Below are 24,583 nucleotides of genomic sequence, written 5' to 3'. Positions count from 1 at the left end.
AAGTTTCAAGTGAAACGGAAGGGCGGGGGAAGGAATGACAAGTCCTTTTTACTGAAATTCTCTCCCCAAATGGATTTGGCAGAGCCCAACTCTGCTGATCTTAAAGCAAGGTTTATCATTTGTGCAGGCTGCTGCCTGAAGGGGGAAAAGATCTTTGAAGTTTCTGAATGATGGAAGGGGTCTCCCCCCGCTCTCGCTCACACACATTTTTTAAGGGCGGAGACTGGGAGATGCTCAACTGCCCTGAGTCAGGAAATTACACGACAAATTAAACAATTATGTGTTTTAGTGCCGAGCGTCTATTTAGACACTCAGCGCCAAACATGCATTTAACATGAGTTCCACGGGCATTTACAGCTCCCCATTACCTGTCGCTCTGCGTTGCGTGGTTTTCCTGCATGTTAAGAGCCCCCCCCCCCCCCCCCAGCATCTACACCTTGGAGAGATTTCTTTATCATTTATTACAGAAGGCACTGCCTGGACACTGTTGGAGTGACAAGGACTATTTCCTTAATTACTGTACATTGATAATAGCATTTACTCTGGCAGCTCCAGTGCTATTCAATCAAGCAAGATTCAATACAAAAAAGCTGATTTGCCAAAAAAGAGATTAGCATAAGTGCCTACAGTCACATTCTATTTTTGAAGGTAAAGCTACTGTGTCTGTGAGCTTGCTTGTGGGAACTTTATAAAGAGAGATTAATCTAGTTTATCTCCTTCAAAAGATATTTGGGGAAATGACAGAGTCAGTGTTTAGGTTTGTGATAATATTTTTTTTATAAACACGTAAAATAAAGAACTGCACAGAAAGTGCTTATCAGGAGCAGGAAGGTGTATTTTTTCTCTTAGGCGAATGTAGATACTTGTTGTGAAAAATTCCGTGTTCCCTGGTTTGCCGTTGCTGTTCTTTGTCATTTGATCAAGTGGTGACTGTAGCTGTTGCACTTTAAAATTAAATGCTATTATTTATGGTAGAACTTGTGCTAGTTAAAAATGCAGACCTCAGCACTATGTACGTTTGTAAGCAGAAGGTTAAGCAGGACATTTTAAATGGTAAAGCAAAGGGCTTAATCAAGGCTGAAGAGCAAAATGCAGTGGGATAACAGATACAGTAAACAGGCATTAATCACCATACAGGCTTAATCCAGGTATTAGGCAGTCTTGGGGCTAATATGAAGACTCACTTGCATAAGGACTCATTCTTTCAACTCTTAAATATGTGAATAACTTTATTCTTGGGAGAAATTTCGTCAAAGTTAAAGGCACTTGCAAGACCAGGCCCATAGTGTGCCTTTGTAAAACGGTCATCACACAATTATTTTGCCTGCAGGGGATTTCTGAATTAGAAGACACGTGTAGGGGTGTGGCTCAAGAAAGGAAAAAATTGAACAGCCACAGCATCGGGAGCCACTTTTCCAGGCTTTTTCCCTCGACACTGTCTGTTACTGTGACATCAAAATCCAAGCTAAGCACTTCTTGCCAAGGATGGACCAAATAACACCATGGAGCCAGTATCATCTCAGGGGAGACAGCTCACTGTCTTAGTGACAAATTTAGTCACTACAAATCCAGGCTTAGAACACAGTCCTTCCCTAGCCATAATCCAGTGCTTGCAAACTGTGTTTTAACCACTGATGAACTAAAACTTCAGTTTCCAGAAGATAACAGCACATCCATAAGCATGAAATTCACTTTTATTAGATGTTTAGAAAGATTCAAGTGCTTCCACATTTAACTTAACATCAGAAATTCCCAATCTTTGTATGAACATACACATCACGTGCATTGACACCCTGGCACGCAAACCCCATCCTCCAGCCCAGGGTGGGTTTTGGCGTCCTAGTCAAGTTCCCCTTACCCCTGAAACAGAACCTGTAGGCTCAAGGCAAGCCCAACATGAGCTAACCTGAGAAAGGGGAAGGAGATGGAAGTGGGGAACGGGGTAGATGGCCACAGTTTATCTATTCAAGGAACAGCAAGATGCAAAAAAATCCACAAACCTTTAATTGTGAATGTGGAAGAGGGACAGTGATGTAACTGTTCCCAGGGAACACTATTCTTATTTTGTAGAGGGAGGTGAGCCAAGATACTTAAGCTCTAGAGAACCTTTAACACAGGAAGCTATTTATCATAACAAGCTTGGTTGATACTGCTCCCATACTGAACCAATTAGATTAGCCTATTTCGTCATACTTCATAACTTGGGATGATAGGTTTCCAAGCATGGTACAGTGCAGTAATTGAATTTTGATCAAACACACATGGCCCATAACCCAGTATGTGAAACTTTCAGAACAGTTCACAGCTTTTAAATATCCAGTCAACATGTTGCCAAAAGTACAGGATGTACTTGATGCAAGTGGGAGAGGAGGGGGGAGCACGAGTCCACGCCGTAACTTGGTACAGCTGTAAAACAAACATTTTTTTGTTCCGATTCTGTTCCTACTTTAGCAAAGGAGCTGGGAGGAAGACAGTGAATGTCAAGTAAGTCGTTTTTCTCCCCAACCCCCACGCCCCCCAGGCACACATTTCCCTTTTAACATTCTTAGATTACCACAACCTTTTAAATTCACTATACTGTACTTTCATACTGTATTAGACACACCAGCAATTATGTTTGTTAGCATGACACATCCATTGCTTACACTTAGTTAACAAAATAACTTAAAAGTCGCATGCATCATCCTCTTAATAGGGTTATAATCAATGGGACCATGGAATGAAAGCCCTAAAAATTACCCCCCACCTCCGCATTCCCCAGGCTTCTGCCTCTGCCAACACAATCCATATGTTGGGCAGTCTCTTCGGGCTCAAGGTGAACACCCAGTCAGTTCTCTGCAGTCAGTGGTCTCCTCTTACACGTTCTTGCTGTTTTCCCCACAGTAAATCCAAGGAACTTTGAAGAAGGTTCTGTGTAAAGGAAACAGAACGCATTAATAATTTCATTCCCACCACTCTCCTGACTCGGGGGCAAAGCACCCACTGCAGAACAGGTTCACAACAAGGAGCCTTGCACTACTTTATTCTGAGCGAGCCGTGGCCAGCCGTACCAGAGCTGCTCTCTGGCCCACACCTGGCAGCCTGGCACACTTGAGCAGTGGGGCAGGATAACCCCAGCCGCTGCATGGGGCGCTGCCAACTTCCTTGTCTTTCGAACGCTTCGACCTGAAAGGCAGTCGGAGGCTGTGCAGCTCTCCCAGCACCTTGGGCATCCCAGCTCCCCAGAAGGGAAGCACCAGGGCAGCCAGCACCTTGGCTTTAGCTGAGGTGGTGCAAGTGACATAAAAGCCGGCAATTACTGCGACAGCCCTCCGAAGAACGTGGGTTTACCCGAGTGCTTCTGGTTGCACTCCGTGGATCAGCTGCCTCCAAGACGTCTCACACACCTGCTCTGGAGTACAGCTGTGTAAGAGAAGCAGCCACAGGTTCCAAGGGGAGAAATGGTGCTTTCCAGAGGTAACAAAACGTGCCTCTTGCTCAGTCCTGCCACTGGTTGGGGACAGGTACATTGCACAATTACAGCCCCCCCATCTGAGACAGAGTGCAGGAGGATGCACTGGAATCCTTCTCCCTCCCCGCCCCACGCCTGACTAAGTTATGATGCTGCAGAGAAAATAAAAAAAAAAGAAGAAAAAGAATTCAGTGTTAAACTTATCAAACTTGGTCCAAGTTTCAGCTCAAACCAAGGTTAAATAGGCCTGTTCTAAGCCTCTTAGAGATAGGATTTATATAGTAATTACAGTAATGGAAACTGATCTTTATAATTTTTATACTGCCTAAAATTCTGCTGTGTCATATACATCTGCAGAGCCCGAGAACTGTGCTTCTCGGAGAGAAGCACTGCAGTCTTGAAAGCAGCCATTCAAATGTATAATGGAGAATTATCAGAGCATGAGGACGTCTGAGATATAATGAACCACGGAGAATCTGCAATCCTGGAAAAGCAAGGAGCACATAGTTGAGAAAAGCAGCATTTTTAAACAGTTTATTCTGTTGAAAGTTTACGGAACTAGATCTTCATCGCCCATACTACAAACAGTTTTGGGAATGCCCCTTTTATTTTTATATTTCCTTTATTTTCCTTTGGTACAGTTTTGGGTCTAGAGTGAGAGCACAGTGCAAAATGCACCTTGGTCAGACACAATCCCCATGCTCTTTCCAGTTTTCTCTGTCGTGCAAGGAAAAATGCAGGAGTGCTAAGTCTTTGCTGTACGGTAAAGAACTACTTCAGGAGATTTGGAGATCTGATAGGGGGTTTGGCTCCACCTTCAGGAAGCAGAAGGCAAAGAGACAACATAGTTTTAAGTTTCAGACATACTTTCTGCTGAAACTAAAGCCTACAACCCCCTCTTATAGACATCTATTCCTTCCCAACGTGTTTTTGTTTCATACATATAAAAAATTCCCTGATCTGATGCCCTGACATTTCCACACATCTGATTCAGCTCTGAAGAGCCCAGCTCCTCCTAGAGGTTCTTGAGAACTTGTGGAAGGATGTCCAAAAACAGCCGATACGTGAACAAACAGAGCTGAGATATGAACAAAGGACAAAGAAAAGCTGCTTTGAGGTGAGAAAAAAGTTGCCACACATAGGATGTTGTAGTCCTGTTTCAAATATTATCAGCCATTTACACTCTCAGTGCTAAGGTTTCCATGGAGCATGAAGTTTTCTCTGAGAATTCACAGAGATTGGAAAGGCTCTCTGGGTAACACAGACGGACTGAGAGGAAGAAAGCTGGAAGAGTTGATCACATTTCAGTCTAGCAAAACACATAAGCATATGCCTAAAGTTAAGCTTTTTTCTCCCCAGATTCTGGCAGCAATTGCAGAAGATGCAAACAGACTAATCTCTTGTATTTCACCATCAGCAGACTGATGCAGCTTGAAATAACAAACACCCAGAACACAGTAGCTGGTTAAAAACTGTGATTCAAATGAATTAAAATGCCACATTTTTTAAAAAAGCCATATAGTGACCATTTATAATGATGAAAATGGCAAAGTAGTTAGAGATGAGGCTACACTGAGTTTGAAAGACTATGATGTTATCAGTGAAATAAAAAGAAATCACCCAATTAGTGACAGGCAATGGAAATGTACAGTTGCTTGCAAAATCTTGCCTTTGGCATTTCCCCAAAGGGGTGCGCAAGTACCCAACCCAACCTTATTGTAGCCAACATCATTTTCTGGAGGAAACAGGTTCCGAAACTGCAGAGCAAGCAACAGGAATGGCTCTCAAATGGAATAAACACCTAATGAATCTAAAAATAATAATAATAAAAAACAAAAACACTGAGAAGAGATGGGAGAAGACTGAATAGACAGAGCCGTGTAAGCAAATACAACTGAATATACTCCTGAGGAACAAAGGAAACAATTCTTGATGGGGTGACAACAGATGTTCTCCAAAAAAATTCTAACGGAGCATTTCAAACACAAAGACCTTCCTGTGGAGCTGAGAAGTTTTACTGGCAGACATGCAGCAATACATCTTCGGAAACATAACAAACCCTACCATTTGAGGTGCTATCATGTCCTGAAAGCAGCAGTGACATCTTCATGTAGTAAGTGGTGGGCGGTGGTAGAGAGGGAAACAGTTAAGATAACAAAATACTGTCACGGGAAGTTGCTATAGCAGAGTCTTGATTTAAATGGCTGTAGGAAGAGCTAATCAGAGAACTTGGTCTAGAATAGCCTTTTGAAAATGTGCTCCGTACCCAAGTGAAAGATACACAGATTGACCTAATGGAATAACTACAACGCAGAGTAATTTATGAATCGTGTAGTTTCACCTAAGTACAACCACTTGTACTGTGTGAGCGTAGTACACAAAGTGCCCAAGGCCAAACATTCCTACTAGCTGCTGCCCCTCCACATCATGGTTAAGCATATTGCAGAAAATCCTAAAATGTAGACTGAGAAAAAAAAAAAAGGTTTATGGAGCCATTTTTGCAATGACTGAACTGCACTGGTACTTTGGGAAGATCTGGATTTAATTCCTAGCTTGGATCTGCAGCATCTTCACTGAATGGCTTTATACAGATTTTTAAATGTGAGGCACTTCAAAATTCTTTTTTTAAACTCTGGCCTTTACTTTTTAAGCTCTTTTTCTTTTTTTAAAGATAAAGAATAATACTTCTTTGTCTTGTTGGAATGTTGAAAGATTCCTGAATATCTGCAAGGCAAGCAGATACCATTTTATCTGGGAACAAGGCAGGAGGATGACATAGTACATTGTCTGATTGTTTTCAGCACTTTGCAACTGTTTTTAAGGAAAAGCTACAACCAAGAGAGATTATTCCAGTGCAGTAGGAGCAATCAGAACCACAGAAACACTAAGATGGACAACTTGATTGACAGGTGAACGCTAAAGCAGGCAGCAACACAGGAAATCATCATAGAACAGACATTTTGATAAATATTACTGTAGCCAATTTATTATTAACACAGTGGGACAGCTTTACATCTTGCATCACACTTTTCACAGTCCTTATGGTAAACATGCCATATCTGACAATTACAAGATGAAAACAAAGACCTCACTAACTCTCTACTGGCCCTGCAGCACTATCTACTCGCTCAGTTAACCCTCTCTAAACTTCAGCTGTGCAACGAAACGAGGGTGTTCAGATACACAACATAATTCATATCGGATCCAATCCAAGTTGCAAAGCTCATGCCATCTGTGACACTAACTTCTAAGACTTCACATAAAATGGAGATGGTTGTGAAAGAAGTGGAAAGTTGTTAGTACAGGACGGAGGACCAAGTGGAATGCCATCTAAAGGGAATTAAAATAAAATCTTGCTAAGGCTTAAAATACTGTTCTGTCTGGTCACCCTTGGCTCCATTCTTACTGCTAGGACCAAACAGGGCAGTCCGGAGCAGAACGGGCACTGGTAGCACTAGCAAAGGATTGGGATGAAAGAACCCCACAGTTTTTTTATTCCCTAGATCGGTTCTGGATACATGTTCTGTTTCTACAGAAACACTGTAAATTAACTTGGAACAACCACTCCTCTCTCTGCTGGTCACTTTGTTTCTGGAATTAACAAACTATCCAATGGACCTCGTAACTAATAATATTTTCATCTGATTCTCACAAAATAGCCCCCACATTCTTTTACAGATAATGAAGCACAAGATGGACTGCTGCAGTCACTAAGTCAAGCCCTCTGCTACTTGTACACATGGAGATGCATTTTAAAATGAAATCTTGTGTGACGAGTTCCCCAAGGGTTGTTTTTGTTTGTTTTTTAATTGAATTGCATAGTATCTTCCTATTTTCAGAGCTATATTATCAGCTTCAGGGTTAAAAAACAAAAAGCAGACAAGTCACAGGATGATCTGTGCCATGGGATTTTATTTGATTCAAACATTTAGTTTCCATCCACTTCCTCTCTGTTTTTGCAAGTGCGTATTTCAGGAAACAAATCTGACATGCACAAAGAGCATTCAGTGAAAGACAAAAAGGGAGATGTGACAAATATCAGGCAAGCAAACAAAGCTAAGAGAGTATTCTTGTCTCTGAGTCCACAAGTAGAATTCACGTTAGCAAGTGTTCCAAAACCAAAAGAATTAACGTTAAGCAGAAAGTACTGCAAGTGGTTGATTCTCATTATGTGATGTGTCAGGTTACACTGATTTGGAAAAAAAAAACTGATTTCTTTACAAAGGTTTCAATGCACCAAGTCTTAATGTAGGTTTAAAAGAGATTGAGAACATGAACTGCACTTAAAAAAAAACGATTTAGCAATCTGATTTTTGTATTCCCTCAGAAATACTTGTTGCAGACACATTAATAATATTTCATTAGAAAACCAAAAGAATAGCCCAAATTATTGAAAAAAATCAACACTAAAGTTTATATAACATGGATTTCTCATTCAGTTACTGCCAGTTTCTCTAAAAAGATGAAGGCAATGTTTAAAATTGGTCAAATAGCATCAAGATTCTGTTGACATACTTCCTGTCGCTGTGTGTATATACTTTTATTTGAAGTAACATTCATGTAAACCTTAGTTGTCCTAAAGAATTCAGTTTAAATGCTTTAAGAATTTATTCTTTATTAAGAAATTAATTAAGAATAACAAAATTTATTTCACTGGAACACAACTGATTAAAAAAGAAGAATATTTTAAGGGCTTTATTAACACAAAGAACTCATTTTTTGACATTCTGTAAACCATACATACCGATTTCTTTTCAAGAAAAAGAAGGTGTGTCTTTCACTGTGGATGGTTGCAAGGGAGTAAACAAACAAATCAAAATAATCAGAGCATTTATATCCTATTCTAACCTCTGTGCAGCCCAACATTCATTCACCTTCCTATTTTGAGATCTGTCACTCACGGTTCTATTTTTTATGTCCACTTATTCATACTGCTTATCAGCATTGACCAAATTTTTCAGCTTCACCACAATTTATCTTTAAGCTTTACAGAAAGAATACTTTCAATTAATAGGATTTCACAGGATGTGCTGGCGCAAGTTTTAGGGCCACTTGGATTTTAACTAACAGGGTACAAAGAAAGGCAGTTTCTGTGGTTTGGGATATTTTGGTTCACTTCCAAACCGCTACACACAGTTCCGAAAACAACCCCCAAGTGTAATCCTGGCCCGTCCATGCTAAAACTCTCATCAGTTTCAATGGAGTAAAGATCAGCACAGTTGTTCTGAACGATCTTTTGCCTCTCTATAACCCTCTAATTTACACTGACTGAGACACAGAACAACACCAGTGCAAATTGCCCAAGTCTGCACATTTCACAACGGTACAACTTCGCAACCTCGTACATGCTCACAGAAATAGAGCGGTCAAAGAAACTTGGCGCCTTTGTGGTAAACTCATTCACTTGATGAATTTTCATCTTTTATCATCTTTGTTCAATGGACATTTAATATTCAGTTTTGATGAAGTGTAATTAATAAGTCATCAGCGACTTCAGTGGACGACTGGATCCATCTGTAAAATAAAGTGTACTTATGCATACACGAGACACTTACTGCCGGGGTTAAGGGTAGCTCTGCATTTTCCTGAACGTTGCGTTGGTAATCGTGAGCCGCGTGAGCCTTGCTCCGTAGTAGTCTATAATGTAACTAGAGCCATCAGAAGGTCCAACAATCTACAAGAGAAAAAGAACCAAGACTTTACAATATAAAGTAAAATATACACTTTGTGCTAATGTCTCAATTACTGCTAATTTTCCCATCATAAAATTAGTCATGCTTAATTAGTCAAACAGAAACTAGATTTATTTTGAAGTTATGCTGTAGTTTAACTATTTTAGAGAGCGCTGTCTCAGACTGAGCATTTCCCTGGGGCTTCTAATCAACCAAATTACACAGCCAGGCGCTGGTACTAGGTTAAGCTGATGAGGATTTGAGTCACAAAATCAGGCTTACAAACGAGTGGGCTCCAAACCACTTTTCTTGAACAAAGAAGGTAGGTAGGAGATAATTAGGTTGATGACAAGTATCTTTGAAGTACTGCACAGGTAAGAAAGAGAGACGGAGAGAAGATCATGGCTTTTTTGTTCTAGGAATGTTAAATTGATATAGAGTCACCAGGGAGATGAATAAGGGGAGATGAACGATACTCTCAGTTGTGTCTGTAAGCGACATGAGGCAAAATCACAATGATAGTATAAAAGGGAACTTGCGGATACATTTATTTTAAAAGTTAAATATTTTTCTGTAAACCCATATAAACAATTTCTATATCCTCAATGTATTTTGAGTTCATCATGGGAAATGCATCGTTTGTGCTGTATGGATGCATCGTAAAGTAAGACAATTTGGCAATTTCATGATGTCACAAGAGGTCACCCCAGCCAGGGATTTAGCCTCCAAAAATCCTACAGTAACAGCTCTTGGGTGACATTGGACTTGTATTTGAAGAGGCAGGGGGAAAAAAGTGGCAATGTCTTCTCTCCTGCACACTGTCTTGAAACCCCAACGATGGGCTCCATCAGCCCATGCAAACACAGAACTTCAGGATTCTGGGAACACCAGGACACCTCTCCTGAAAAGTCTGACACTGTGTCTCACAAAAAGAGCCCACAGGCTCTGACAAAGTCAATTTACGGTGAAACAGCTTCCAAACTATTCGTTATAAGTATTGAGAGATAGCTAATCTACCTAATTTTTAAATACAAACAACAAATATATTTTGTATCTATATTTTACAACATCAGTCTATAACCACAGCTAAAATAAACACCTTGATTTTTCAAGGCACAAAAGTTCTTAAGGCTAAAATGCTAACAAAAAATTAGTAATCAATCAAAACTTTAGCAAACGCAGATTTGTATCTTGCTTTGAAAGCACTGACTTACCTGCATTGAAATAAGTATGAAATCAATTAGGCTACCAATTCCACAAAATCCTACTGTGCAGAACTTTAACAAACCTAAAAAAAAAAAAAGAAGTCTGTATGTCGCTGGTTGCAATCACTTTCCAACCCTCCATTAAATATACAGGTCTAGAAATAGAACTGAAGTTAAAGATCATTAATTACCAGGGAATTAAAAAAAAAGTATATTCATATTTCTGTATCCTGAATACACTTGAAAGATTTTAAACTAACAACAATTCCTAAAACAGATAAATATTCTTAAACAAGGCAAGAGTTGATAACCAAGTTACTGGAAAATTTCCCTTCTTTGATCAAACAGAAAGAGAGAAAAGAATCTCAACTTGAGCCACAAAATTTACTTGTGAATAGAGGGAGACTTTCTATCACCTCATGAGTTGCTGCACACAGTGATTTGATTTCAGAACATGCTACTCTGGCAAACCATTTTAGTATCACTTTCATATTTTTGCTGAAATAGGAATTTATTTTGAATACATTTATACACATATATATAGAAACACTTTTTAAGCAGTACTCAAAAAAGTTTGGGTTTTTTGTGCAAATAAATGAAAGATTCATAGAAAATATGAGGGAATAGCAACTAACAGATAAATGTTTCATGGGAAGTTGCAACGAAAGGCAGACTACTTTTGGTGTTTTCAGAAGACGACTGATTTAACTTTTTTTTTTTATTTAGTATCAGTAGTTTCTTGTACACTGAGTATAACACAATGAGTACTGTATATATTACAAGATAACACTTAGCTGAGCTAGGCAAACATTGATGTTACTTAGAGATTAAAAGGCATTTGTCTCTTTACCTAGGAACAGCCAGTATGAAGAGGAATGCCTATCTGTTGCACTTCAGTCAGTTCTAAGCTATGCTGTTTGGGGGAAACACAGTTCCCTACTAAAAAGGGTATCCTTACTGTGCTTATAGGGACCAGCACACTTCTGAGGCAAGAAACAAGCACGTTGGTACCATCGGCCAGCGTAGCATCTCATGGCACCTCTTCCCCAAGGGAGATGGCACAGCAACAAGTTGTGTTGTGCTGCATAGTGCCTGACAATGAAAAAGCACAGCAGTTTTCCAAAGGATGAGCCTGCTCTTGCTCAAATACCCGAAGGTCTCCTGACCTCTGTCTCTTCCTCTTGGTTCCCCCTCTCTCAGAAGCAGCAATCTGCCCAGCACACCACCTCCGCACCCCAGTGCCCTGTCTGTGTGGCTGCACATGGAGGAGAGTGGCGGGGTAGCTGCTTGCACGCTGTGGGAAGAGCATCCCGCTGTCTGGAGATAGCTCCCATAGTTGACAAGATGAAGCTGGCTGATTTATAAACTCTAAGGAGGCCGTTTATCATCATTCCATGGACCGACGGTACAGTCAGAACAGCGAACATACATCTAATGACCAAGAGGATGAAGGAGTAATAGCAGGATGGTCTTCCAGCTGATTAAAAGAAAAGCCTACGTGCGTATTACAACTGAAGTCATGTCACTTAAATGTGCAAAACCTCAGTGTATCAATGTTTAAAATACCTCATTCCCAGAGGCTGACGTGTGAGACTTGCGGCAGCCAGACATGGTTTGCCTGGCTATCAGTACTGGCATAGCGTAACAAAACAGAAGGGAAACAGCCAGCTAAATAAATACTAGCCTTAGGAAACGGCAGTTAAGACAATTAAATAATATCAAATCTTTGGTGAACACGTTTACTTTGTTGTTATTATCTCTGAATCAAGCGCAGTCAGCATTTAAAATACTTATTTGTGATGCTTATTCTGCCACCTCCTCTCAAGCTTCGGTCCTGGACCTCACCCTCAGCTGGCACTTTAGGAACCCAGCAGACCTCCCTCCGCTGCTGGTCCCAGCTGCTCCAGTTTACTTGAGGAACTGGCTGCATCCCGCGGAGCCATTCTGCAGTACGTTACTGGACGCAGAACTATTTCTGAACTTGGCATACGTTTCTGGAGTGCAGGGTAAAGTTGATTTTTTTCTTCCTCCTCACCTTCCTCCCCACAAGCAGATCACACTGTGAAAATAAACTGCTCTAAAGCACGGAGGGAAAAGGTAGTGCTCTCAGGCAGTAATAACTTCTGGTTTAGTTCACAGTGTGTGGGAGAGGAAGAGGTTGCCTTCCTGGCTTCTTCACACTCAGTATTTTTGTGTTTGTATTTGTGCTCTCTTTAACCAAAAGAGAAGGAAAAAAAATGAAGGAGCATTTACAGTCTTCATTATTCTTGCACAAAATATTTCAATGTTATTCCCTTTCTTCATCATTTTTGCCAAAGTATGGATGACCTACAGAAATATTTACTACAGTCAAGGAATCCAAACTACTGACTTTATTTCTCTTGTCTACTCTGACCTCTTTGCTTTTTTCTTCTTTGGCTTTCAAAAGCTTGAAAATTTTTCTTTAGAGGAGTTTAATTTTATGTCTGTTAACTCGGGTTACTGGTTACAGTGTATGCCAGTGAAGTTAGCAAACATGAGCCATACAGAACTTCTATATAAGAACAAAGTATTTATAAATCTACAGTACTGGAGTATATTACAAAATAATTACTGCAAATTATTATTCCAAATCCAGTGATATAACAAAAGGTGCACCTGAGTGACTGATTCCCAAAATATACCTCTTTGTGAAAGAGACGGACAAAATAAGTGCTAATTATAGAATTTCAAGGAAAAAAAAGACACAGGTGTTAACACAAGATTAACTGGAAAGACAGATAATGTTATTAAAAAACACAAGGGTTTCTATTGGATGGGCAGAAACTCAAATCTCCCAGCTGAAGGGACAGTAACATGTATAGCTTTTTCCAATTCACTGCTCCACGCTACGTAGACTTTAAATTTACTCCATTTGTCAGGCTCAGAAACAAAGAAAATCCAAGACAGTAAAAGTAGTTCTAACATACTAAGGTATTTGCATTATTTAAAAGCCATTGGCACCATCACCCTGGGAATCAGGTCCTAAAAGCAGTAAGCAGAGGTAGTTCTTATTAAAGGTCCCAGCTTCTGCAGAACTATTATTAATACTATGAGCTACCTTGAAGGTATGCATTTGCCAGAATAAATTCCATATCCCAAAACACTAGCTTTACTGTGAAGTTCGTCCTCTATTTTCCTGTTAAAATCAAGCACCGTTAAGTAGCTGACACATCAGTCAAAACCACTACTGTTGCAGTGGCTCACAGAGAATGCAGCGCTGAACATCAGTGTCAAGCAAACGTAAAGCAAAATGAATGACAATAATCACGTTTGCTTGTGAGGCAACTCTATATCCATTTGTCACCGCTCACTCCAACAGCATAGGAGGCAGAGGTATATAATCCAGGAGTTCATCTTATTTGCAATGAACTAAGGATTCTAGTTGTAAATATAAAAACTATGTCAGTCAGCACTTTTTATTCAAAATGTAAGTATACACAAAGAACTCAGTCATTACAATACGCTTTAACTCAAAGAAAAAACAAGAAATAAACTTACCTAAGGCAGGATAGCCTAGATAAAATCTATCTGCTCCCAACCATCCAAGAAATAAGGACAGAGCCACTGCCACTTTGTAGGAGTATCCATTTCTGCCAAAAGAAACAAGGAATGTAGACAATAACTGCAAGATATATTCACTCATAGTTTTGAAAATTAAAGCAGTGACTCACTTGCCTGCTGCTTCAGTTAAAAAAAAAACAGATTTGTTATTTATCTTTAATTAACAGAGACAGAATTGATAATGTTACGCTTTCAAACTTGCTAGGCATCCTCCATAAAGCAACCTCAGCTGTCACAACTCAAGTACGCTCTTGCAGAATACCGATTCTTATGACTCTTATTCTGAAATTAAATCATCATTTCTTGTCAAGAAAGACATAATTCAGTTGCTGATCCATTCCCAGTTTTACAGAGCGCTTCCCAATCATTCAGCCCTGGAAAGCTAAGAGATGTGCGCGTACTGTCTGTAGGCATTAGTCTCACACCCAGCCAAATAGAGAGGAACAGGGTAGACAGGTGAGATGTCAGCAGAGACAGTAATTGCAATGAGATTTGAAGGAGAAATGAACCATGGCCACCGGCTGAAGAAGCCAGAAGGATTCAACAAAGAGGGTAAGACATGTAACTATCCCTGTGCTACACACGGAGGGCAGTAAATGGCATGCACTCATGAATGAAAAGAGCTGCGAACTGCTCAGAGATGCACGGTAGTATGCAGACACCCTGAAGTTAAAGGTCCCATGGTTAGCCACACACCACACACAGACACAACAGGCTTCCTGAGATTTGTACTGACCGGCACCATTCTTGCCACCCATTAGAGGGACGTGGCCACCTAACCATTAGTAATCTTCAGTCGCTACTGATCGGGGCTTTGCACTAATAAGCAAGCTAGGAGCATCGAGCTACCAATTCCAGAGCCATCCTTTGCTGCACTGGTGAAAAGCTAGCTTGTGAAAAGAACAGAAACCCAAATCTAATTAGAACTTTAAAAAAAAAAATAATCAATAATTCACTGCTCTGATATGTGCACTAATATGTGCCAGCAATTACTTAATAAGCCCAAATTAAACTCTCGGTTGACAGCTGAATAAAACATAGTTTCACAAAAGACAGTAGCTGAGAACGCTCCAAGCACCTTTATTAAGCACTTTCAATGCCAAATAAAGATCTACATTTTTGCTTATTATCTAGATTTACTGACTTTAAAACTTAATGGCAACATTAAGTGATTAAACCGTGACTCTTACCTCAATATTTGTTACTTACTGCTTATTAGCAACACAGAACATACCAGGCATTTCTGGAACCTGATGTAATGCAAATTATCAGCTTTAGAACTGCCATGTTTCCACTGTAAAGAACACTAATTGTTTTATGTAGAAGTTGAGGTAAACTGTTGGGAAACGTTTATCAACTAAAAAGTGTCAACAAACCTTTCAAGGACACTAAAGCCTAGGAACAGCTTTTGCATAAAAGGTGGGAACGCAATTTAATCTGAGAGGCTTCTGCTCAAAAACAGTCAGAAAGTAAACTTAGCACTTGTGTCTGCATTGAGATGTTGTTAGAGGGAGAGCAGTCTGCAACTCCAACAACACCAACCTGAGGGGCAGAAGAGATCCAGTGTGAAGTGGAAGCACGTTAACACTGTAACAAGGCTGCCTCCACTCTCGTCCTTTGTCTTACTCATTCTTTCAGATGAAAATAAGTGCTGAAGAACTAACCAGCAAGCAGGAAAATAACGCTTCCTGCTAATCTAAAGGGATTTCTACAACTGGGTAAAAGGTGCAATTTCTTTTCAGTTGCTCTTTGATTTTTCTCTTGCTTATCAGCCTCATCCAGCCTTTTTTTGTACGTTTCTCGCATTTGACACGTAAACACCTTTGCCTCCTGCCCGCCATGTCAGTTGAAACTACGCGTAGTACTGCTACACGTGCCAGTGGCCTCTGTGCTCTCTCAGGGTCTCAGCACTGCTCAAAGACCTGTCCACACAGACCTTCAGGGCTTCCGCAGACTGCCATTTTACGGACTCCTTGCTTGGAATGATGCTGCTGGAACAGGGGACATTTCAAGCCTGCAGAATCAGGGCCTGTGCATATTAAGCAAAATGCATGACAGAGTGACAATTTGGGGAATTCTAGAACCCGGCAAAAATCTACCTCCAAAACACTAAATTAAAACCCAACGGATCCCAAATCCCAGTCCTTTGCTGTTGCAACCTCACTAGTAATTACAAGCTTTTCCTTGAACAAATACCAGGAGCAACTGAGGAGCAAATGAACTTGAACACATCCTCATACACAAACAGAACAGGACCCTAGAGCTGCAACCTAGGTTGCTGCTAAATTAGGTTGTTGGCTAAGGACAACATGCTGATTTGCCCCTTCCTAAAGCTAGGGATAGAAATTAACCTGCTGTCCCTACACATGGGCAATCCTGCTGTAGGAAAATGCCTACTTAAACCAATTTTCTGGTTAAATGACGTTTTGACAGAAGACTGATAGTTTTCATCAAAACTCAGATGTTGGAAAATCTCCAAAATGCAAAAGTGCAGGCTTATTGGTGTAATATCAAGGTAGACATTCTTGCTTTAAATAACATTTCTGAGACTTAGGTAGCATTCAAAATACTTTATAAAACGCTGTTATATTGAACAGTGATTAGACTTTTTAAACACAAATACATATGAAAGGTGGTAATATTAAAATATTAATCTTGCTGCCACTTTTACCTGGCTTTGGTGGTTTATCAACAGCATGCCTGCATAACTCTTCCTACGTTCTCAGCTGAGCTTTACTAGAGGTTTCAGCAAGCCCACAAAGGGTCCTCTGACCCCTGTGCCATGCAAACAGTCATGGGACAGGAAAAGCCACGGCAAGTTATTTTGGTAGTTTAACCACGGGTGATTTCATCACAAATAATAGCCACCAAAAAGTAATGGACAACACAAGAATAACATTTTTCTGCCTACATAGATCTGTGTGTTGTTTTTTTCTTTTACTTCATAAAGAAAATATGAATTTTAAAATCTTTCTAAAAAGTACATTAAACCAAAAATATATACAAAAAAAATCCAAACACAAGAATAACTTTCTATTTTAAAGAGGAGGCGATTTTATTAAACTAGTGTAGCTCATCTTATTCTCAGTCCCCATCACAGATGGGACTGAAACGCAATTGTTTCTGGACAAAAATGTGACTGAAGTCTAGTTTGCTAGCATTTAAATTTGATTAGATGTAATAATATGTTTTCTTCAATTTGCTGAGCTTTGACTGTAGAGAAGATGAAATACAAAGAAAATATTTATGAAACTAAGAGGCAGAGCTGCACTTCTGAGCTAGGCAAATTATTGAGCAGTAAGTACCGCATCACTAGGGTGATAAGGAATACTCAGCAAACATTACAACTGGAGCTGTAATTTCCAAAGATTCCACAGTTGGACAAAAGGAAAAGGCTCCTGTGTGAATGCCACAATAAGCAGAGACAAATGGTACTGACAGGTGTTCGCTGATCATTAGCACTGGCCAGTTGGAACATCTATTGGTGTCCAGAGCTTTCCATCGCTCACAACATGCTCAGAAAAACCAGGTCCATCATTTTCAAGTTACAGAAACAGGCTCTTAAAAGACATGCTGGACTTGATTAAATACAAAAGTTATTTAAAAATAGAGAACAATTCCTGTAAAAGAGATTTTCAGGGTACTGAAGAGAGACTTATGCTCCCCCAATATTTACGCATACTACAGCTTAGGGTGCAGCTACAGGCACACTTAAACTGGCGTGAGCCAGTGCTGCTGCTGAGCAGCGCAGCCCCTTCCAGCCCTCTCCTCCATCCATCCCTTATCCTTGAGTCGCCCTCATCCCTGTGCTGGCACAAGCACATGAAGGGACTGTACTGTGACTCAACCTGGGGAACTGATCCAAGCTAGTTCAAACCCACATCAGTTCTCTGATTTGGTGTACAGGAGGGGATGTCAGGGAAAGGGATGGAGAGGAGTCCCCATGCTGATCTTAAGCATGTGCAAAGTGTGGCCTTAGAATCTGGGGCAAACCTCTGCTGGGGTACACACTAAGGTAAAGTGAAGACAGAAACATAACTAACAAAAAAGTTTCCAGCACAGAGACAGATTTACTTACAAACACGCATGCTGTATCTTTATACTATTTATAATATTTATTTGAGGATGAAGTAACACACGTACGGAACTCTATCTTCCTCCTCCTGCCAACACATCGTACCATTTTAGAAAAAATTCAATGTGAAAACAAAGATAAATTACTACAAAAAATAACAGTGTACTTACACATTGCGGCATGCGATAGGCTTGTAAAATCCAACTTCATGTCCAGTAAAGACTTTTTCTACGCCAAGGTGATCTTTACAGGTAATATTTGGTGCTGGCAGACACTGAACTGAGGACAAAAAAAATATTTGCAATTAAGCAGTAGCCGACTGGATATTGTGGCATTTTCCCGACAACACAGGTGAAATAAACAAGTGAAGTTATACTGTGCAACAGTCTTGAGACACAGCACAGTGCACACAGGAATGATACTTTAAGTATATTACTAGATACATCTAGTAAAAGCCTGCAATGTATTACCACAATATTAGTCACTCTCCACGGTTTTAGTGAGTTGTTTTAAAGGGGAGAATTCCAGTCCTTTATACACTTTGTAGTAGCTTTCAGTACTTGTGAGACCTGTTGATTAGTTCTAACTGAACTGCTAGACGGGTTCAACATTTCTTTCCTGATTCTCCAGTAATACCCAAAGGAAAGAAGATGAGGACTTGGATTTATTTATTTTTTAAAATATCTATCCACATTGTGTAGGACCATCCCAAAAATTAAGTTAAAAATTAAGTTCAGATGGTCAGTATCTGTAACAGGGGGAAAAAAAGAAAGCTATGTCTGGACTTAATTGTCATAAAGTCGTACATGGAAGTTACTGATCAACGTGCCTCATCTGATACAACTACAGAAAACAACATTTTTTTCTCTTCCAAAAATTGAGCAAAGAAAGCAGTGCTTTCTATTTAGAAGAAGCCCACAGCAGTTAAAATATTGACACAGGGAAGGACACAGTCTTCTTGTCAGAGTCATGCCAGTACGGCTCCAAACCCGCTACTCTATGAGACTACTTGGATGCTTTGAATTAAACCCCTACTTGTTTGGATGATGAAATCCAGAAAGATGTTTAGAGACTGCAGTGCTTCAAGCATGAGCTTTAAGACCAACTTTTTATTATTTAGATAATACTGATAGAGGAAATAACTCATACTGTGAGGACAATCTAAAGACTGCTGTATGTGTAAAAATTCTATACAGATATAGAAATGAACACGTTAATAAATTCAGCAACCTCCTCCACTCTGAAGCAAATGTATGGTATATTGAATACAATCATATGGTTAGACACAACTACCAATGTGAGTTGTGACCAAACTACAGAATATTCTTTGGCTCACTGACTGCCTGTCTATAATCAGGGACACAATATCAAAGATGATGTAAAGGACTGAATAACTTACAGGGGGATGTATTTTGTAAAGTACTTTCATCCAGTCTCTGAAAAGTACTTGGAAAACCTCCACTATCCCTAAGCATCTCAATAAAGAAAATTATTTAGTGTTTATACACAGTAAAACCTGAAAGACAACAAGCATACGCACGCTTTTTAAACATGAGTGTACATAAAGCAAATTAGCTAACAAAGAGACCATTTACTTCAATGCCTGCAAACACCAGAAAAACTAACCATATGTAATAAAGCAAGCGACCAATTTAACTGTGTTTCTGTTGTACTCCAAAGAAAATCTGAAATTTAACATCAAAATAAGCGTAACTGCTTTCAAAAGAGACCCTCATGTCACCAAAAACTCTTGATGATGGAAGGCACCATCCTTCCTTAAAAGGATTTTTAAGATTTTGAAGGTTTTGAGGTTGCTCTGCCATATGTCAATTCTTCTAAGTATATGCAAAACTGAGTAGGACAGGAATGGTTTGCTCTAATCACAGTAGTGAAGGACAGGGCCTAGAAGATATAATATACTTTGAAGAGGTTTACCAGAAACCTCACTTAAAAACATACCAGTGAGAAACAACGTATTTATTCATTTTCAGTGAAGCATCCAATGTACACAAATGTTTCAGGCTTTCACACTGATGACATTACTAATCCCATGTTTTAAAAGCTCATCTAGCAGATACATAAATGCACGAATTAAATACTTCCTTGGAAAATGTAATTACTGTCAATATATGTTAGAAATTAGAAATCCTTACCATATGCCGTGTGATTTGTACAATTCATTGGTTCTTGTGTACTATTGTCTATTTTAGGCTCATCACACATATATGTTCAGGTAATTGAGGAAAACATTTTTCATATCAAACACTACAACGGGTTTAACATTAATTTATTCCACCCTCTTTAACCTCTGAGGATTAAAGATGTACCTTGATGTCAGTTTTCCTCCCTCCCCATCCCCCAAAATAGGAACAGCATATTACCATAGAGCAAATCTGCTAATCCAATTTAATACATCAATATATTGCATAAGCTCCACGTTTAATTAGTGCTGCAGTCAGCACTACCTAAGGGAACTACAATATTTATCAGTCACAGTCTCTGTATTTGAAGGCGACAAGGTAGAACCCCAGCCTATGCTTCCTTCCTTATTTTGATACCGGAGTACCTTTAAACCGAGGCATTTGGTTGAGAAGATTAAAGCTACAATAACAAACAAAATTCAAAGAACACCTAAAAACGAACATCGGAAATGCCAGAAATTTGGACTAAAGAAAACGTGAGCAGGAACAAACTTTCTGAGGTCTGAACTCCCACGGTCAAGCAAGGCAGGAGATGAAGTTAGCTTTTTTTCCAAGCTTTGCTTTCCTGACACTTTTGATCTGCAGCCACGTCGCCAACGGCCAGCTGCCCTCACCAGCCATCTCCTCGGGAAGGCCTGACGCGCCTCTGGAAACAACTTGCAGCTTGGGCTAACACCTGAGACCTTCTCGCGTGGCTGGGGGAGGCAGACCCAACATTTTGGGAAGACACTGGCTCTCACTTGAGCGTCCTGAAAACGAACACAAGAAGGCGAAGGGGCAGGAGGGTCTCCCATCCCACGGGATCTTCTCGTTGAACACCAGGCGCACCCCGACCTGCACACAGCCACATGCTACGCCACCCCCAAATAAACCTGTACCACCACACGCATCCTCCCTGCCGCTGCTTCCAGCTCAGGACCCTTGGGCGTCCCTACCCCCGGTGCCCCCCAGTGTCCTACAGCCGCCAGCCCCATCACCCCCACAGCCCCCGTCCCCCCGCCGCGGCCGCGCTCAGGATATTGCCCCAGCCGCAGCTCGTCGCACTTGAGCGGCGGCTCCGAGCTCGCCGCTGCCCTCACGGCTGCGAACCAGAGGAGGAGGAGGACGAGGAGGAGGAAAGGGAACGGGGCCTCGGCCACCCCTCGCCACCGGCGCCCCATCCCCGCCGGCCGCCGCCCCGGCCGGGCGGCCATCTTGGGAGCCGCGGCTGCCGTCAGTGACGCCGCGGGGAGGAGCAGCCCCATAGCCCTGCCTCCGGGGGAGCCGGCTCTGCGGGCAGCCCTCAGGATGCCGCAGGTGCCGCTTTTATTTATTTATTTATTTATTTATTTGGCTCTTTCAGGGGTTGACCTCAGCAAATATGGCTCCTGAGGCAGCTCGGAGCGGCGGTGAGGGCACAGCGTGCCCCTACCTAAGATGGCGCCCGTGCAGCCCTGCTGGGCTCGTACCCTGGACAAAGATGGCCGCCGGCGAGGACGGCGCCCACCTGCCCTTACCCAAGATGTCGGCCCCGCCTCAGCGGGGCGGTGCGGGGCGACGGGGGGCGGTGAAGGGCCGTAAGGGGACCTGGGGCTGCTCTGTGGGGGCGTCCCCAGCTCCGGGAGTCGCCTGGAAGAGGCTGGCAAGGGCTGGGTTCGGCCGGGTGAGAGCGGCGTGGGCAGGCAGCTGGAGGACAAGTACGGGGCCGGGGGGCGATCACCAGCATGAGAGCCGGGTATGGCAGGCCTAACCTCCCGCCTGGTGCCCGGGAGCGTCCCGGGCGCTGTCCTGGGAGCTGTGGGCGCCGTCGAGAGTGTCAGAGAAAATTCCTCAAGGTGTGAGGTAAAGCGGCTGGCCTGTGCCCGCCCGGCTCTGCCAGGCCCGGCTAGGAGAGCCCTTGAGCCAGCCTGGGTTTTCATGTAAAATTGTGATTGTATACTGTTAAAGTACTTTCTCTTTCTTCTTTTTTCTTTTTCTCTACTTTTTCTTTCTTTCTCTCTTTCTCTTTTTTTTTTTTTTTTTTTGAAATACGTACAAAATACCTGGAGCAGGCAAGCTTTATCTTCATCAGTGTTTGCTCCTTGTAAGGTATTTTGTGGTGATTACCAACCTTTGTTTTTTCTCACTTTTTTGAAGATTATTCCATATTTTTCTAGTGCTTGTTTCTGAAAGCATCATTTTTCAGCTGTGAGCTGCTGGGGATCACGGACTGTTTGAAATGAAGAGACTGTGAACTGTGAACCAGTGGTGAACGAACTTGGGAAAGGCAGCACTACTGTCAGAAGTTTTCGTCTGCTCTAGAAGCATTTCCTGAAAAACAAATGGGGACATAGAAACTTTAAAAGGTTGGAAACAACTCCCAGGTGGTATTTAAGAGAATGTCATTATTAACCAGCCCTTCCTAAAGTCTTCTGGTTTCACCAGTGATTATTTTTGTGGATGAATGGTGACTTATGTATGAGTCTGTCAGTACCAATGAAAGGTCTGTTATGGCCCCAGGTGCTCAAAGAATCAGTAAAAATGTTGATTTAAAATATATGGATGTCTGACAAAGATCTCAGCAATATTTCACATCACTGGCTGTCTAACAGCTTTTGGGAGATTTGTGTAAACTAAATTGGCAGTCTAGAATTCAGCAGATAAAGTATGCAAATGAAAATTGACATTCCTTTCAGCAATTGGAAAAGAAAGGCCAGGGACAGAGTGCACTCTGTAATGAACCCAGCCCTCCGAGAGATCGAGACTGAGGTGCACTGATGAGAAAAGTGCTTAGCTCTTTTGTCTACATTGTATATCTTGGATGGATAAATACCCCACTTGCTGTTCATCACTGTCAAAAACGTTGTCACTTCTCACAAGCACTACATTAATTAAAATTGAGAGTAAGGACTGGGAAGTTAGGCATTTGGAATCTCTTTTTTTAAGGATGAAATGATATGTCCTTAGCATGTTATATGCTTTAGTGCAACTGCTATTGTGTTTTTTTTTGGGGGGGGGCATTAGGAAGAAGGGAAGTTGTTTCCTACTTAGGAGGTGAAAATTAATTTCCATACCTTTTGTACTGCCTATCCTATGCAACCAGCAGGGTTGTGTGAGATTTGTTCCACGTGAGCTACTGGAACTGGGTAGCAAAATAAAAAGTATTTTTGGGGGGATTTCATTTGATACTTTTGGTGGTTATATGTGTGTTTATAAAACAAATATTACATAAAATAACTGAAACAGACTAACGTACACTAGTCAGAGGTGGAGAGCAGCCACAGTCCCCTTTAACTTCAGTGAGCGGTGCACGTTCAGGGTTTTGAGACTGGCGGTACAAGAACCTCTTTTGCTTTTATCGCCTTCCATCTTACTGCCTCTGCAGGGACTCAAGCCGCTGCTGCCGCACACAAAGCCATCGCCACCACCTCTCCGTAGCCACAGGTAACAGTGTGGCTCGGAGCGCTGTTGGAGCAGTTCTGGTTGTGGTGAATGTGGTGATAGGCAGTTGTGTTCTGCTGCTTTGGTGCTCCCCAGGGGAAGTGTCACAACTGCTAAACTCCATCCAAGTCCCGGTCCTCCCGAGGCTTTTGCCTTCTCTGTCAGTGGAAGTGGCAGTGCCTGTACTGCTGAGGCCGAGCAGAGCTCACTTCCTCTCTGCAGGAGATAACGGCTCAGAACAACTCTGGTGCACAGCAGACAGCGTGAATTCATGTTTGGGTGCTGATTTACTGCAAATAAGCACAAATAAAGTGTTTGTTTTTTTTTTTTACAAGTTTTACACCTACATTTTACTCTCACTGGGGAGTTCAGTGGCTGGGTTGACAGCTGTGCCACGCAGGCTGTGACACAAACACTCTGCCAGGTCAGGATTACCTGAAAGCTTCCTTGCCTCTTAAGCCGTGCGTGTCACAGGGTGGCCACCTCTAATCTCGGCGACCAGACCGAAGGTCACATCTCCATGAGTAACACCCCAGCCCAGGGCCTTTCCCCTCAGGCCCCGATCCTGCACTCCACGTCCCCGCTGCCGGCGCTGCGAAATCAGCCCCTCAGCGCCGCGTCCCCCCCCCGCTGGAAGCCCCCCAGGTGCCCGCAGCTCGACGACACCCGCTCAGCCCCACAACCCCCGGGGTTCACCCCCGAGCTGAGGGAGGCTGCGGGCTGAGGGGACGCCAGGGAAGCTTCTCCCCCCCCCCACGGCCGCCGGCTCCGGGCCGCCCCCGGCGCGGCCCGTCCGTCCCCCGGGAGGCCGGCTCTCCCGCCGCGCCGCCCCGGCTTCCTTTGCCGCAGGTGAGCCGCCTTCGTCCCCCCCGCTTCCCTTTTCCGCCCAGGTGAGAGCCGGCGGCAGCCATCATCGCTCCGGCCCCGGCCGCAGGTACCGGCGGGCGGCGGGGCCCCGGCGCTGAGCGGCTTGCGGGGGGGCTGAGGGGAGGCCCCGA

General features: G+C 42.1%; 2 protein-coding genes across 7 annotated transcripts in view; one reads left to right on the top strand and one right to left on the bottom strand.

The window, feature by feature from the left end:
- Nucleotides 1-1,676: 1,676 nt before the first annotated feature.
- Nucleotides 1,677-21,471, bottom strand: TM2D1 (TM2 domain containing 1). The gene is made up of 7 exons (XM_080603127.1): nucleotides 21,207-21,471; nucleotides 20,139-20,212; nucleotides 18,156-18,264; nucleotides 13,848-13,939; nucleotides 10,338-10,411; nucleotides 9,007-9,125; nucleotides 1,677-2,910 (listed from the first exon to the last, which is right to left on the bottom strand). The coding sequence occupies exons 1-6, from the start codon at nucleotides 21,428-21,430 to the stop codon at nucleotides 9,015-9,017; spliced, it is 684 nt and encodes a 227-aa protein (XP_080459253.1). The 5' UTR covers nucleotides 21,431-21,471; the 3' UTR covers nucleotides 1,677-2,910; nucleotides 9,007-9,014.
- A 188-nt stretch (nucleotides 21,472-21,659) lies between these two features.
- Nucleotides 21,660-24,583, top strand: part of PATJ (PATJ crumbs cell polarity complex component) — a 148,893-nt gene continuing 145,969 nt past the window's right edge. For 5 of the 6 annotated variants that reach the window (XM_080603114.1, XM_080603113.1, XM_080603112.1 and 2 more), the window contains exon 1: nucleotides 24,383-24,519. The gene's annotated coding sequence lies outside the window, so the exon portion shown is untranslated. Of the gene's footprint in view, nucleotides 24,520-24,583 lie in introns of all 6 variants that reach the window. The other variant, XM_080603110.1, reaches the window with a different exon arrangement.

This window comes from Anser brachyrhynchus (genome assembly GCF_964034855.1).
Source record: "Anser brachyrhynchus genome assembly, chromosome: 8".
Lineage (NCBI taxonomy): Eukaryota > Metazoa > Chordata > Aves > Anseriformes > Anatidae > Anser > Anser brachyrhynchus.
Note: the sequence above shows the minus strand (reverse complement) of the source record. Positions and strands in the feature narration are given on the sequence as shown.

Excerpts from the sequence above, each read along its gene's own strand:
- TM2D1 (XM_080603127.1), bottom strand. The coding sequence starts at position 21,430 with ATGGGGCTGCTCCTCCCCGCGGCGTCACTGACGGCAGCCGCGGCTCCC. Across the intron at positions 13,940-18,155 it reads CCTATCGCATGCCGCAATGT|AAATGGATACTCCTACAAAG; the intron begins GTAAGTACACTG and ends TTCTTTTGGCAG. Across the intron at positions 10,412-13,847 it reads TCTAGGCTATCCTGCCTTAG|GTTTGTTAAAGTTCTGCACA; the intron begins GTAAGTTTATTT and ends TTTTTTTTTTAG.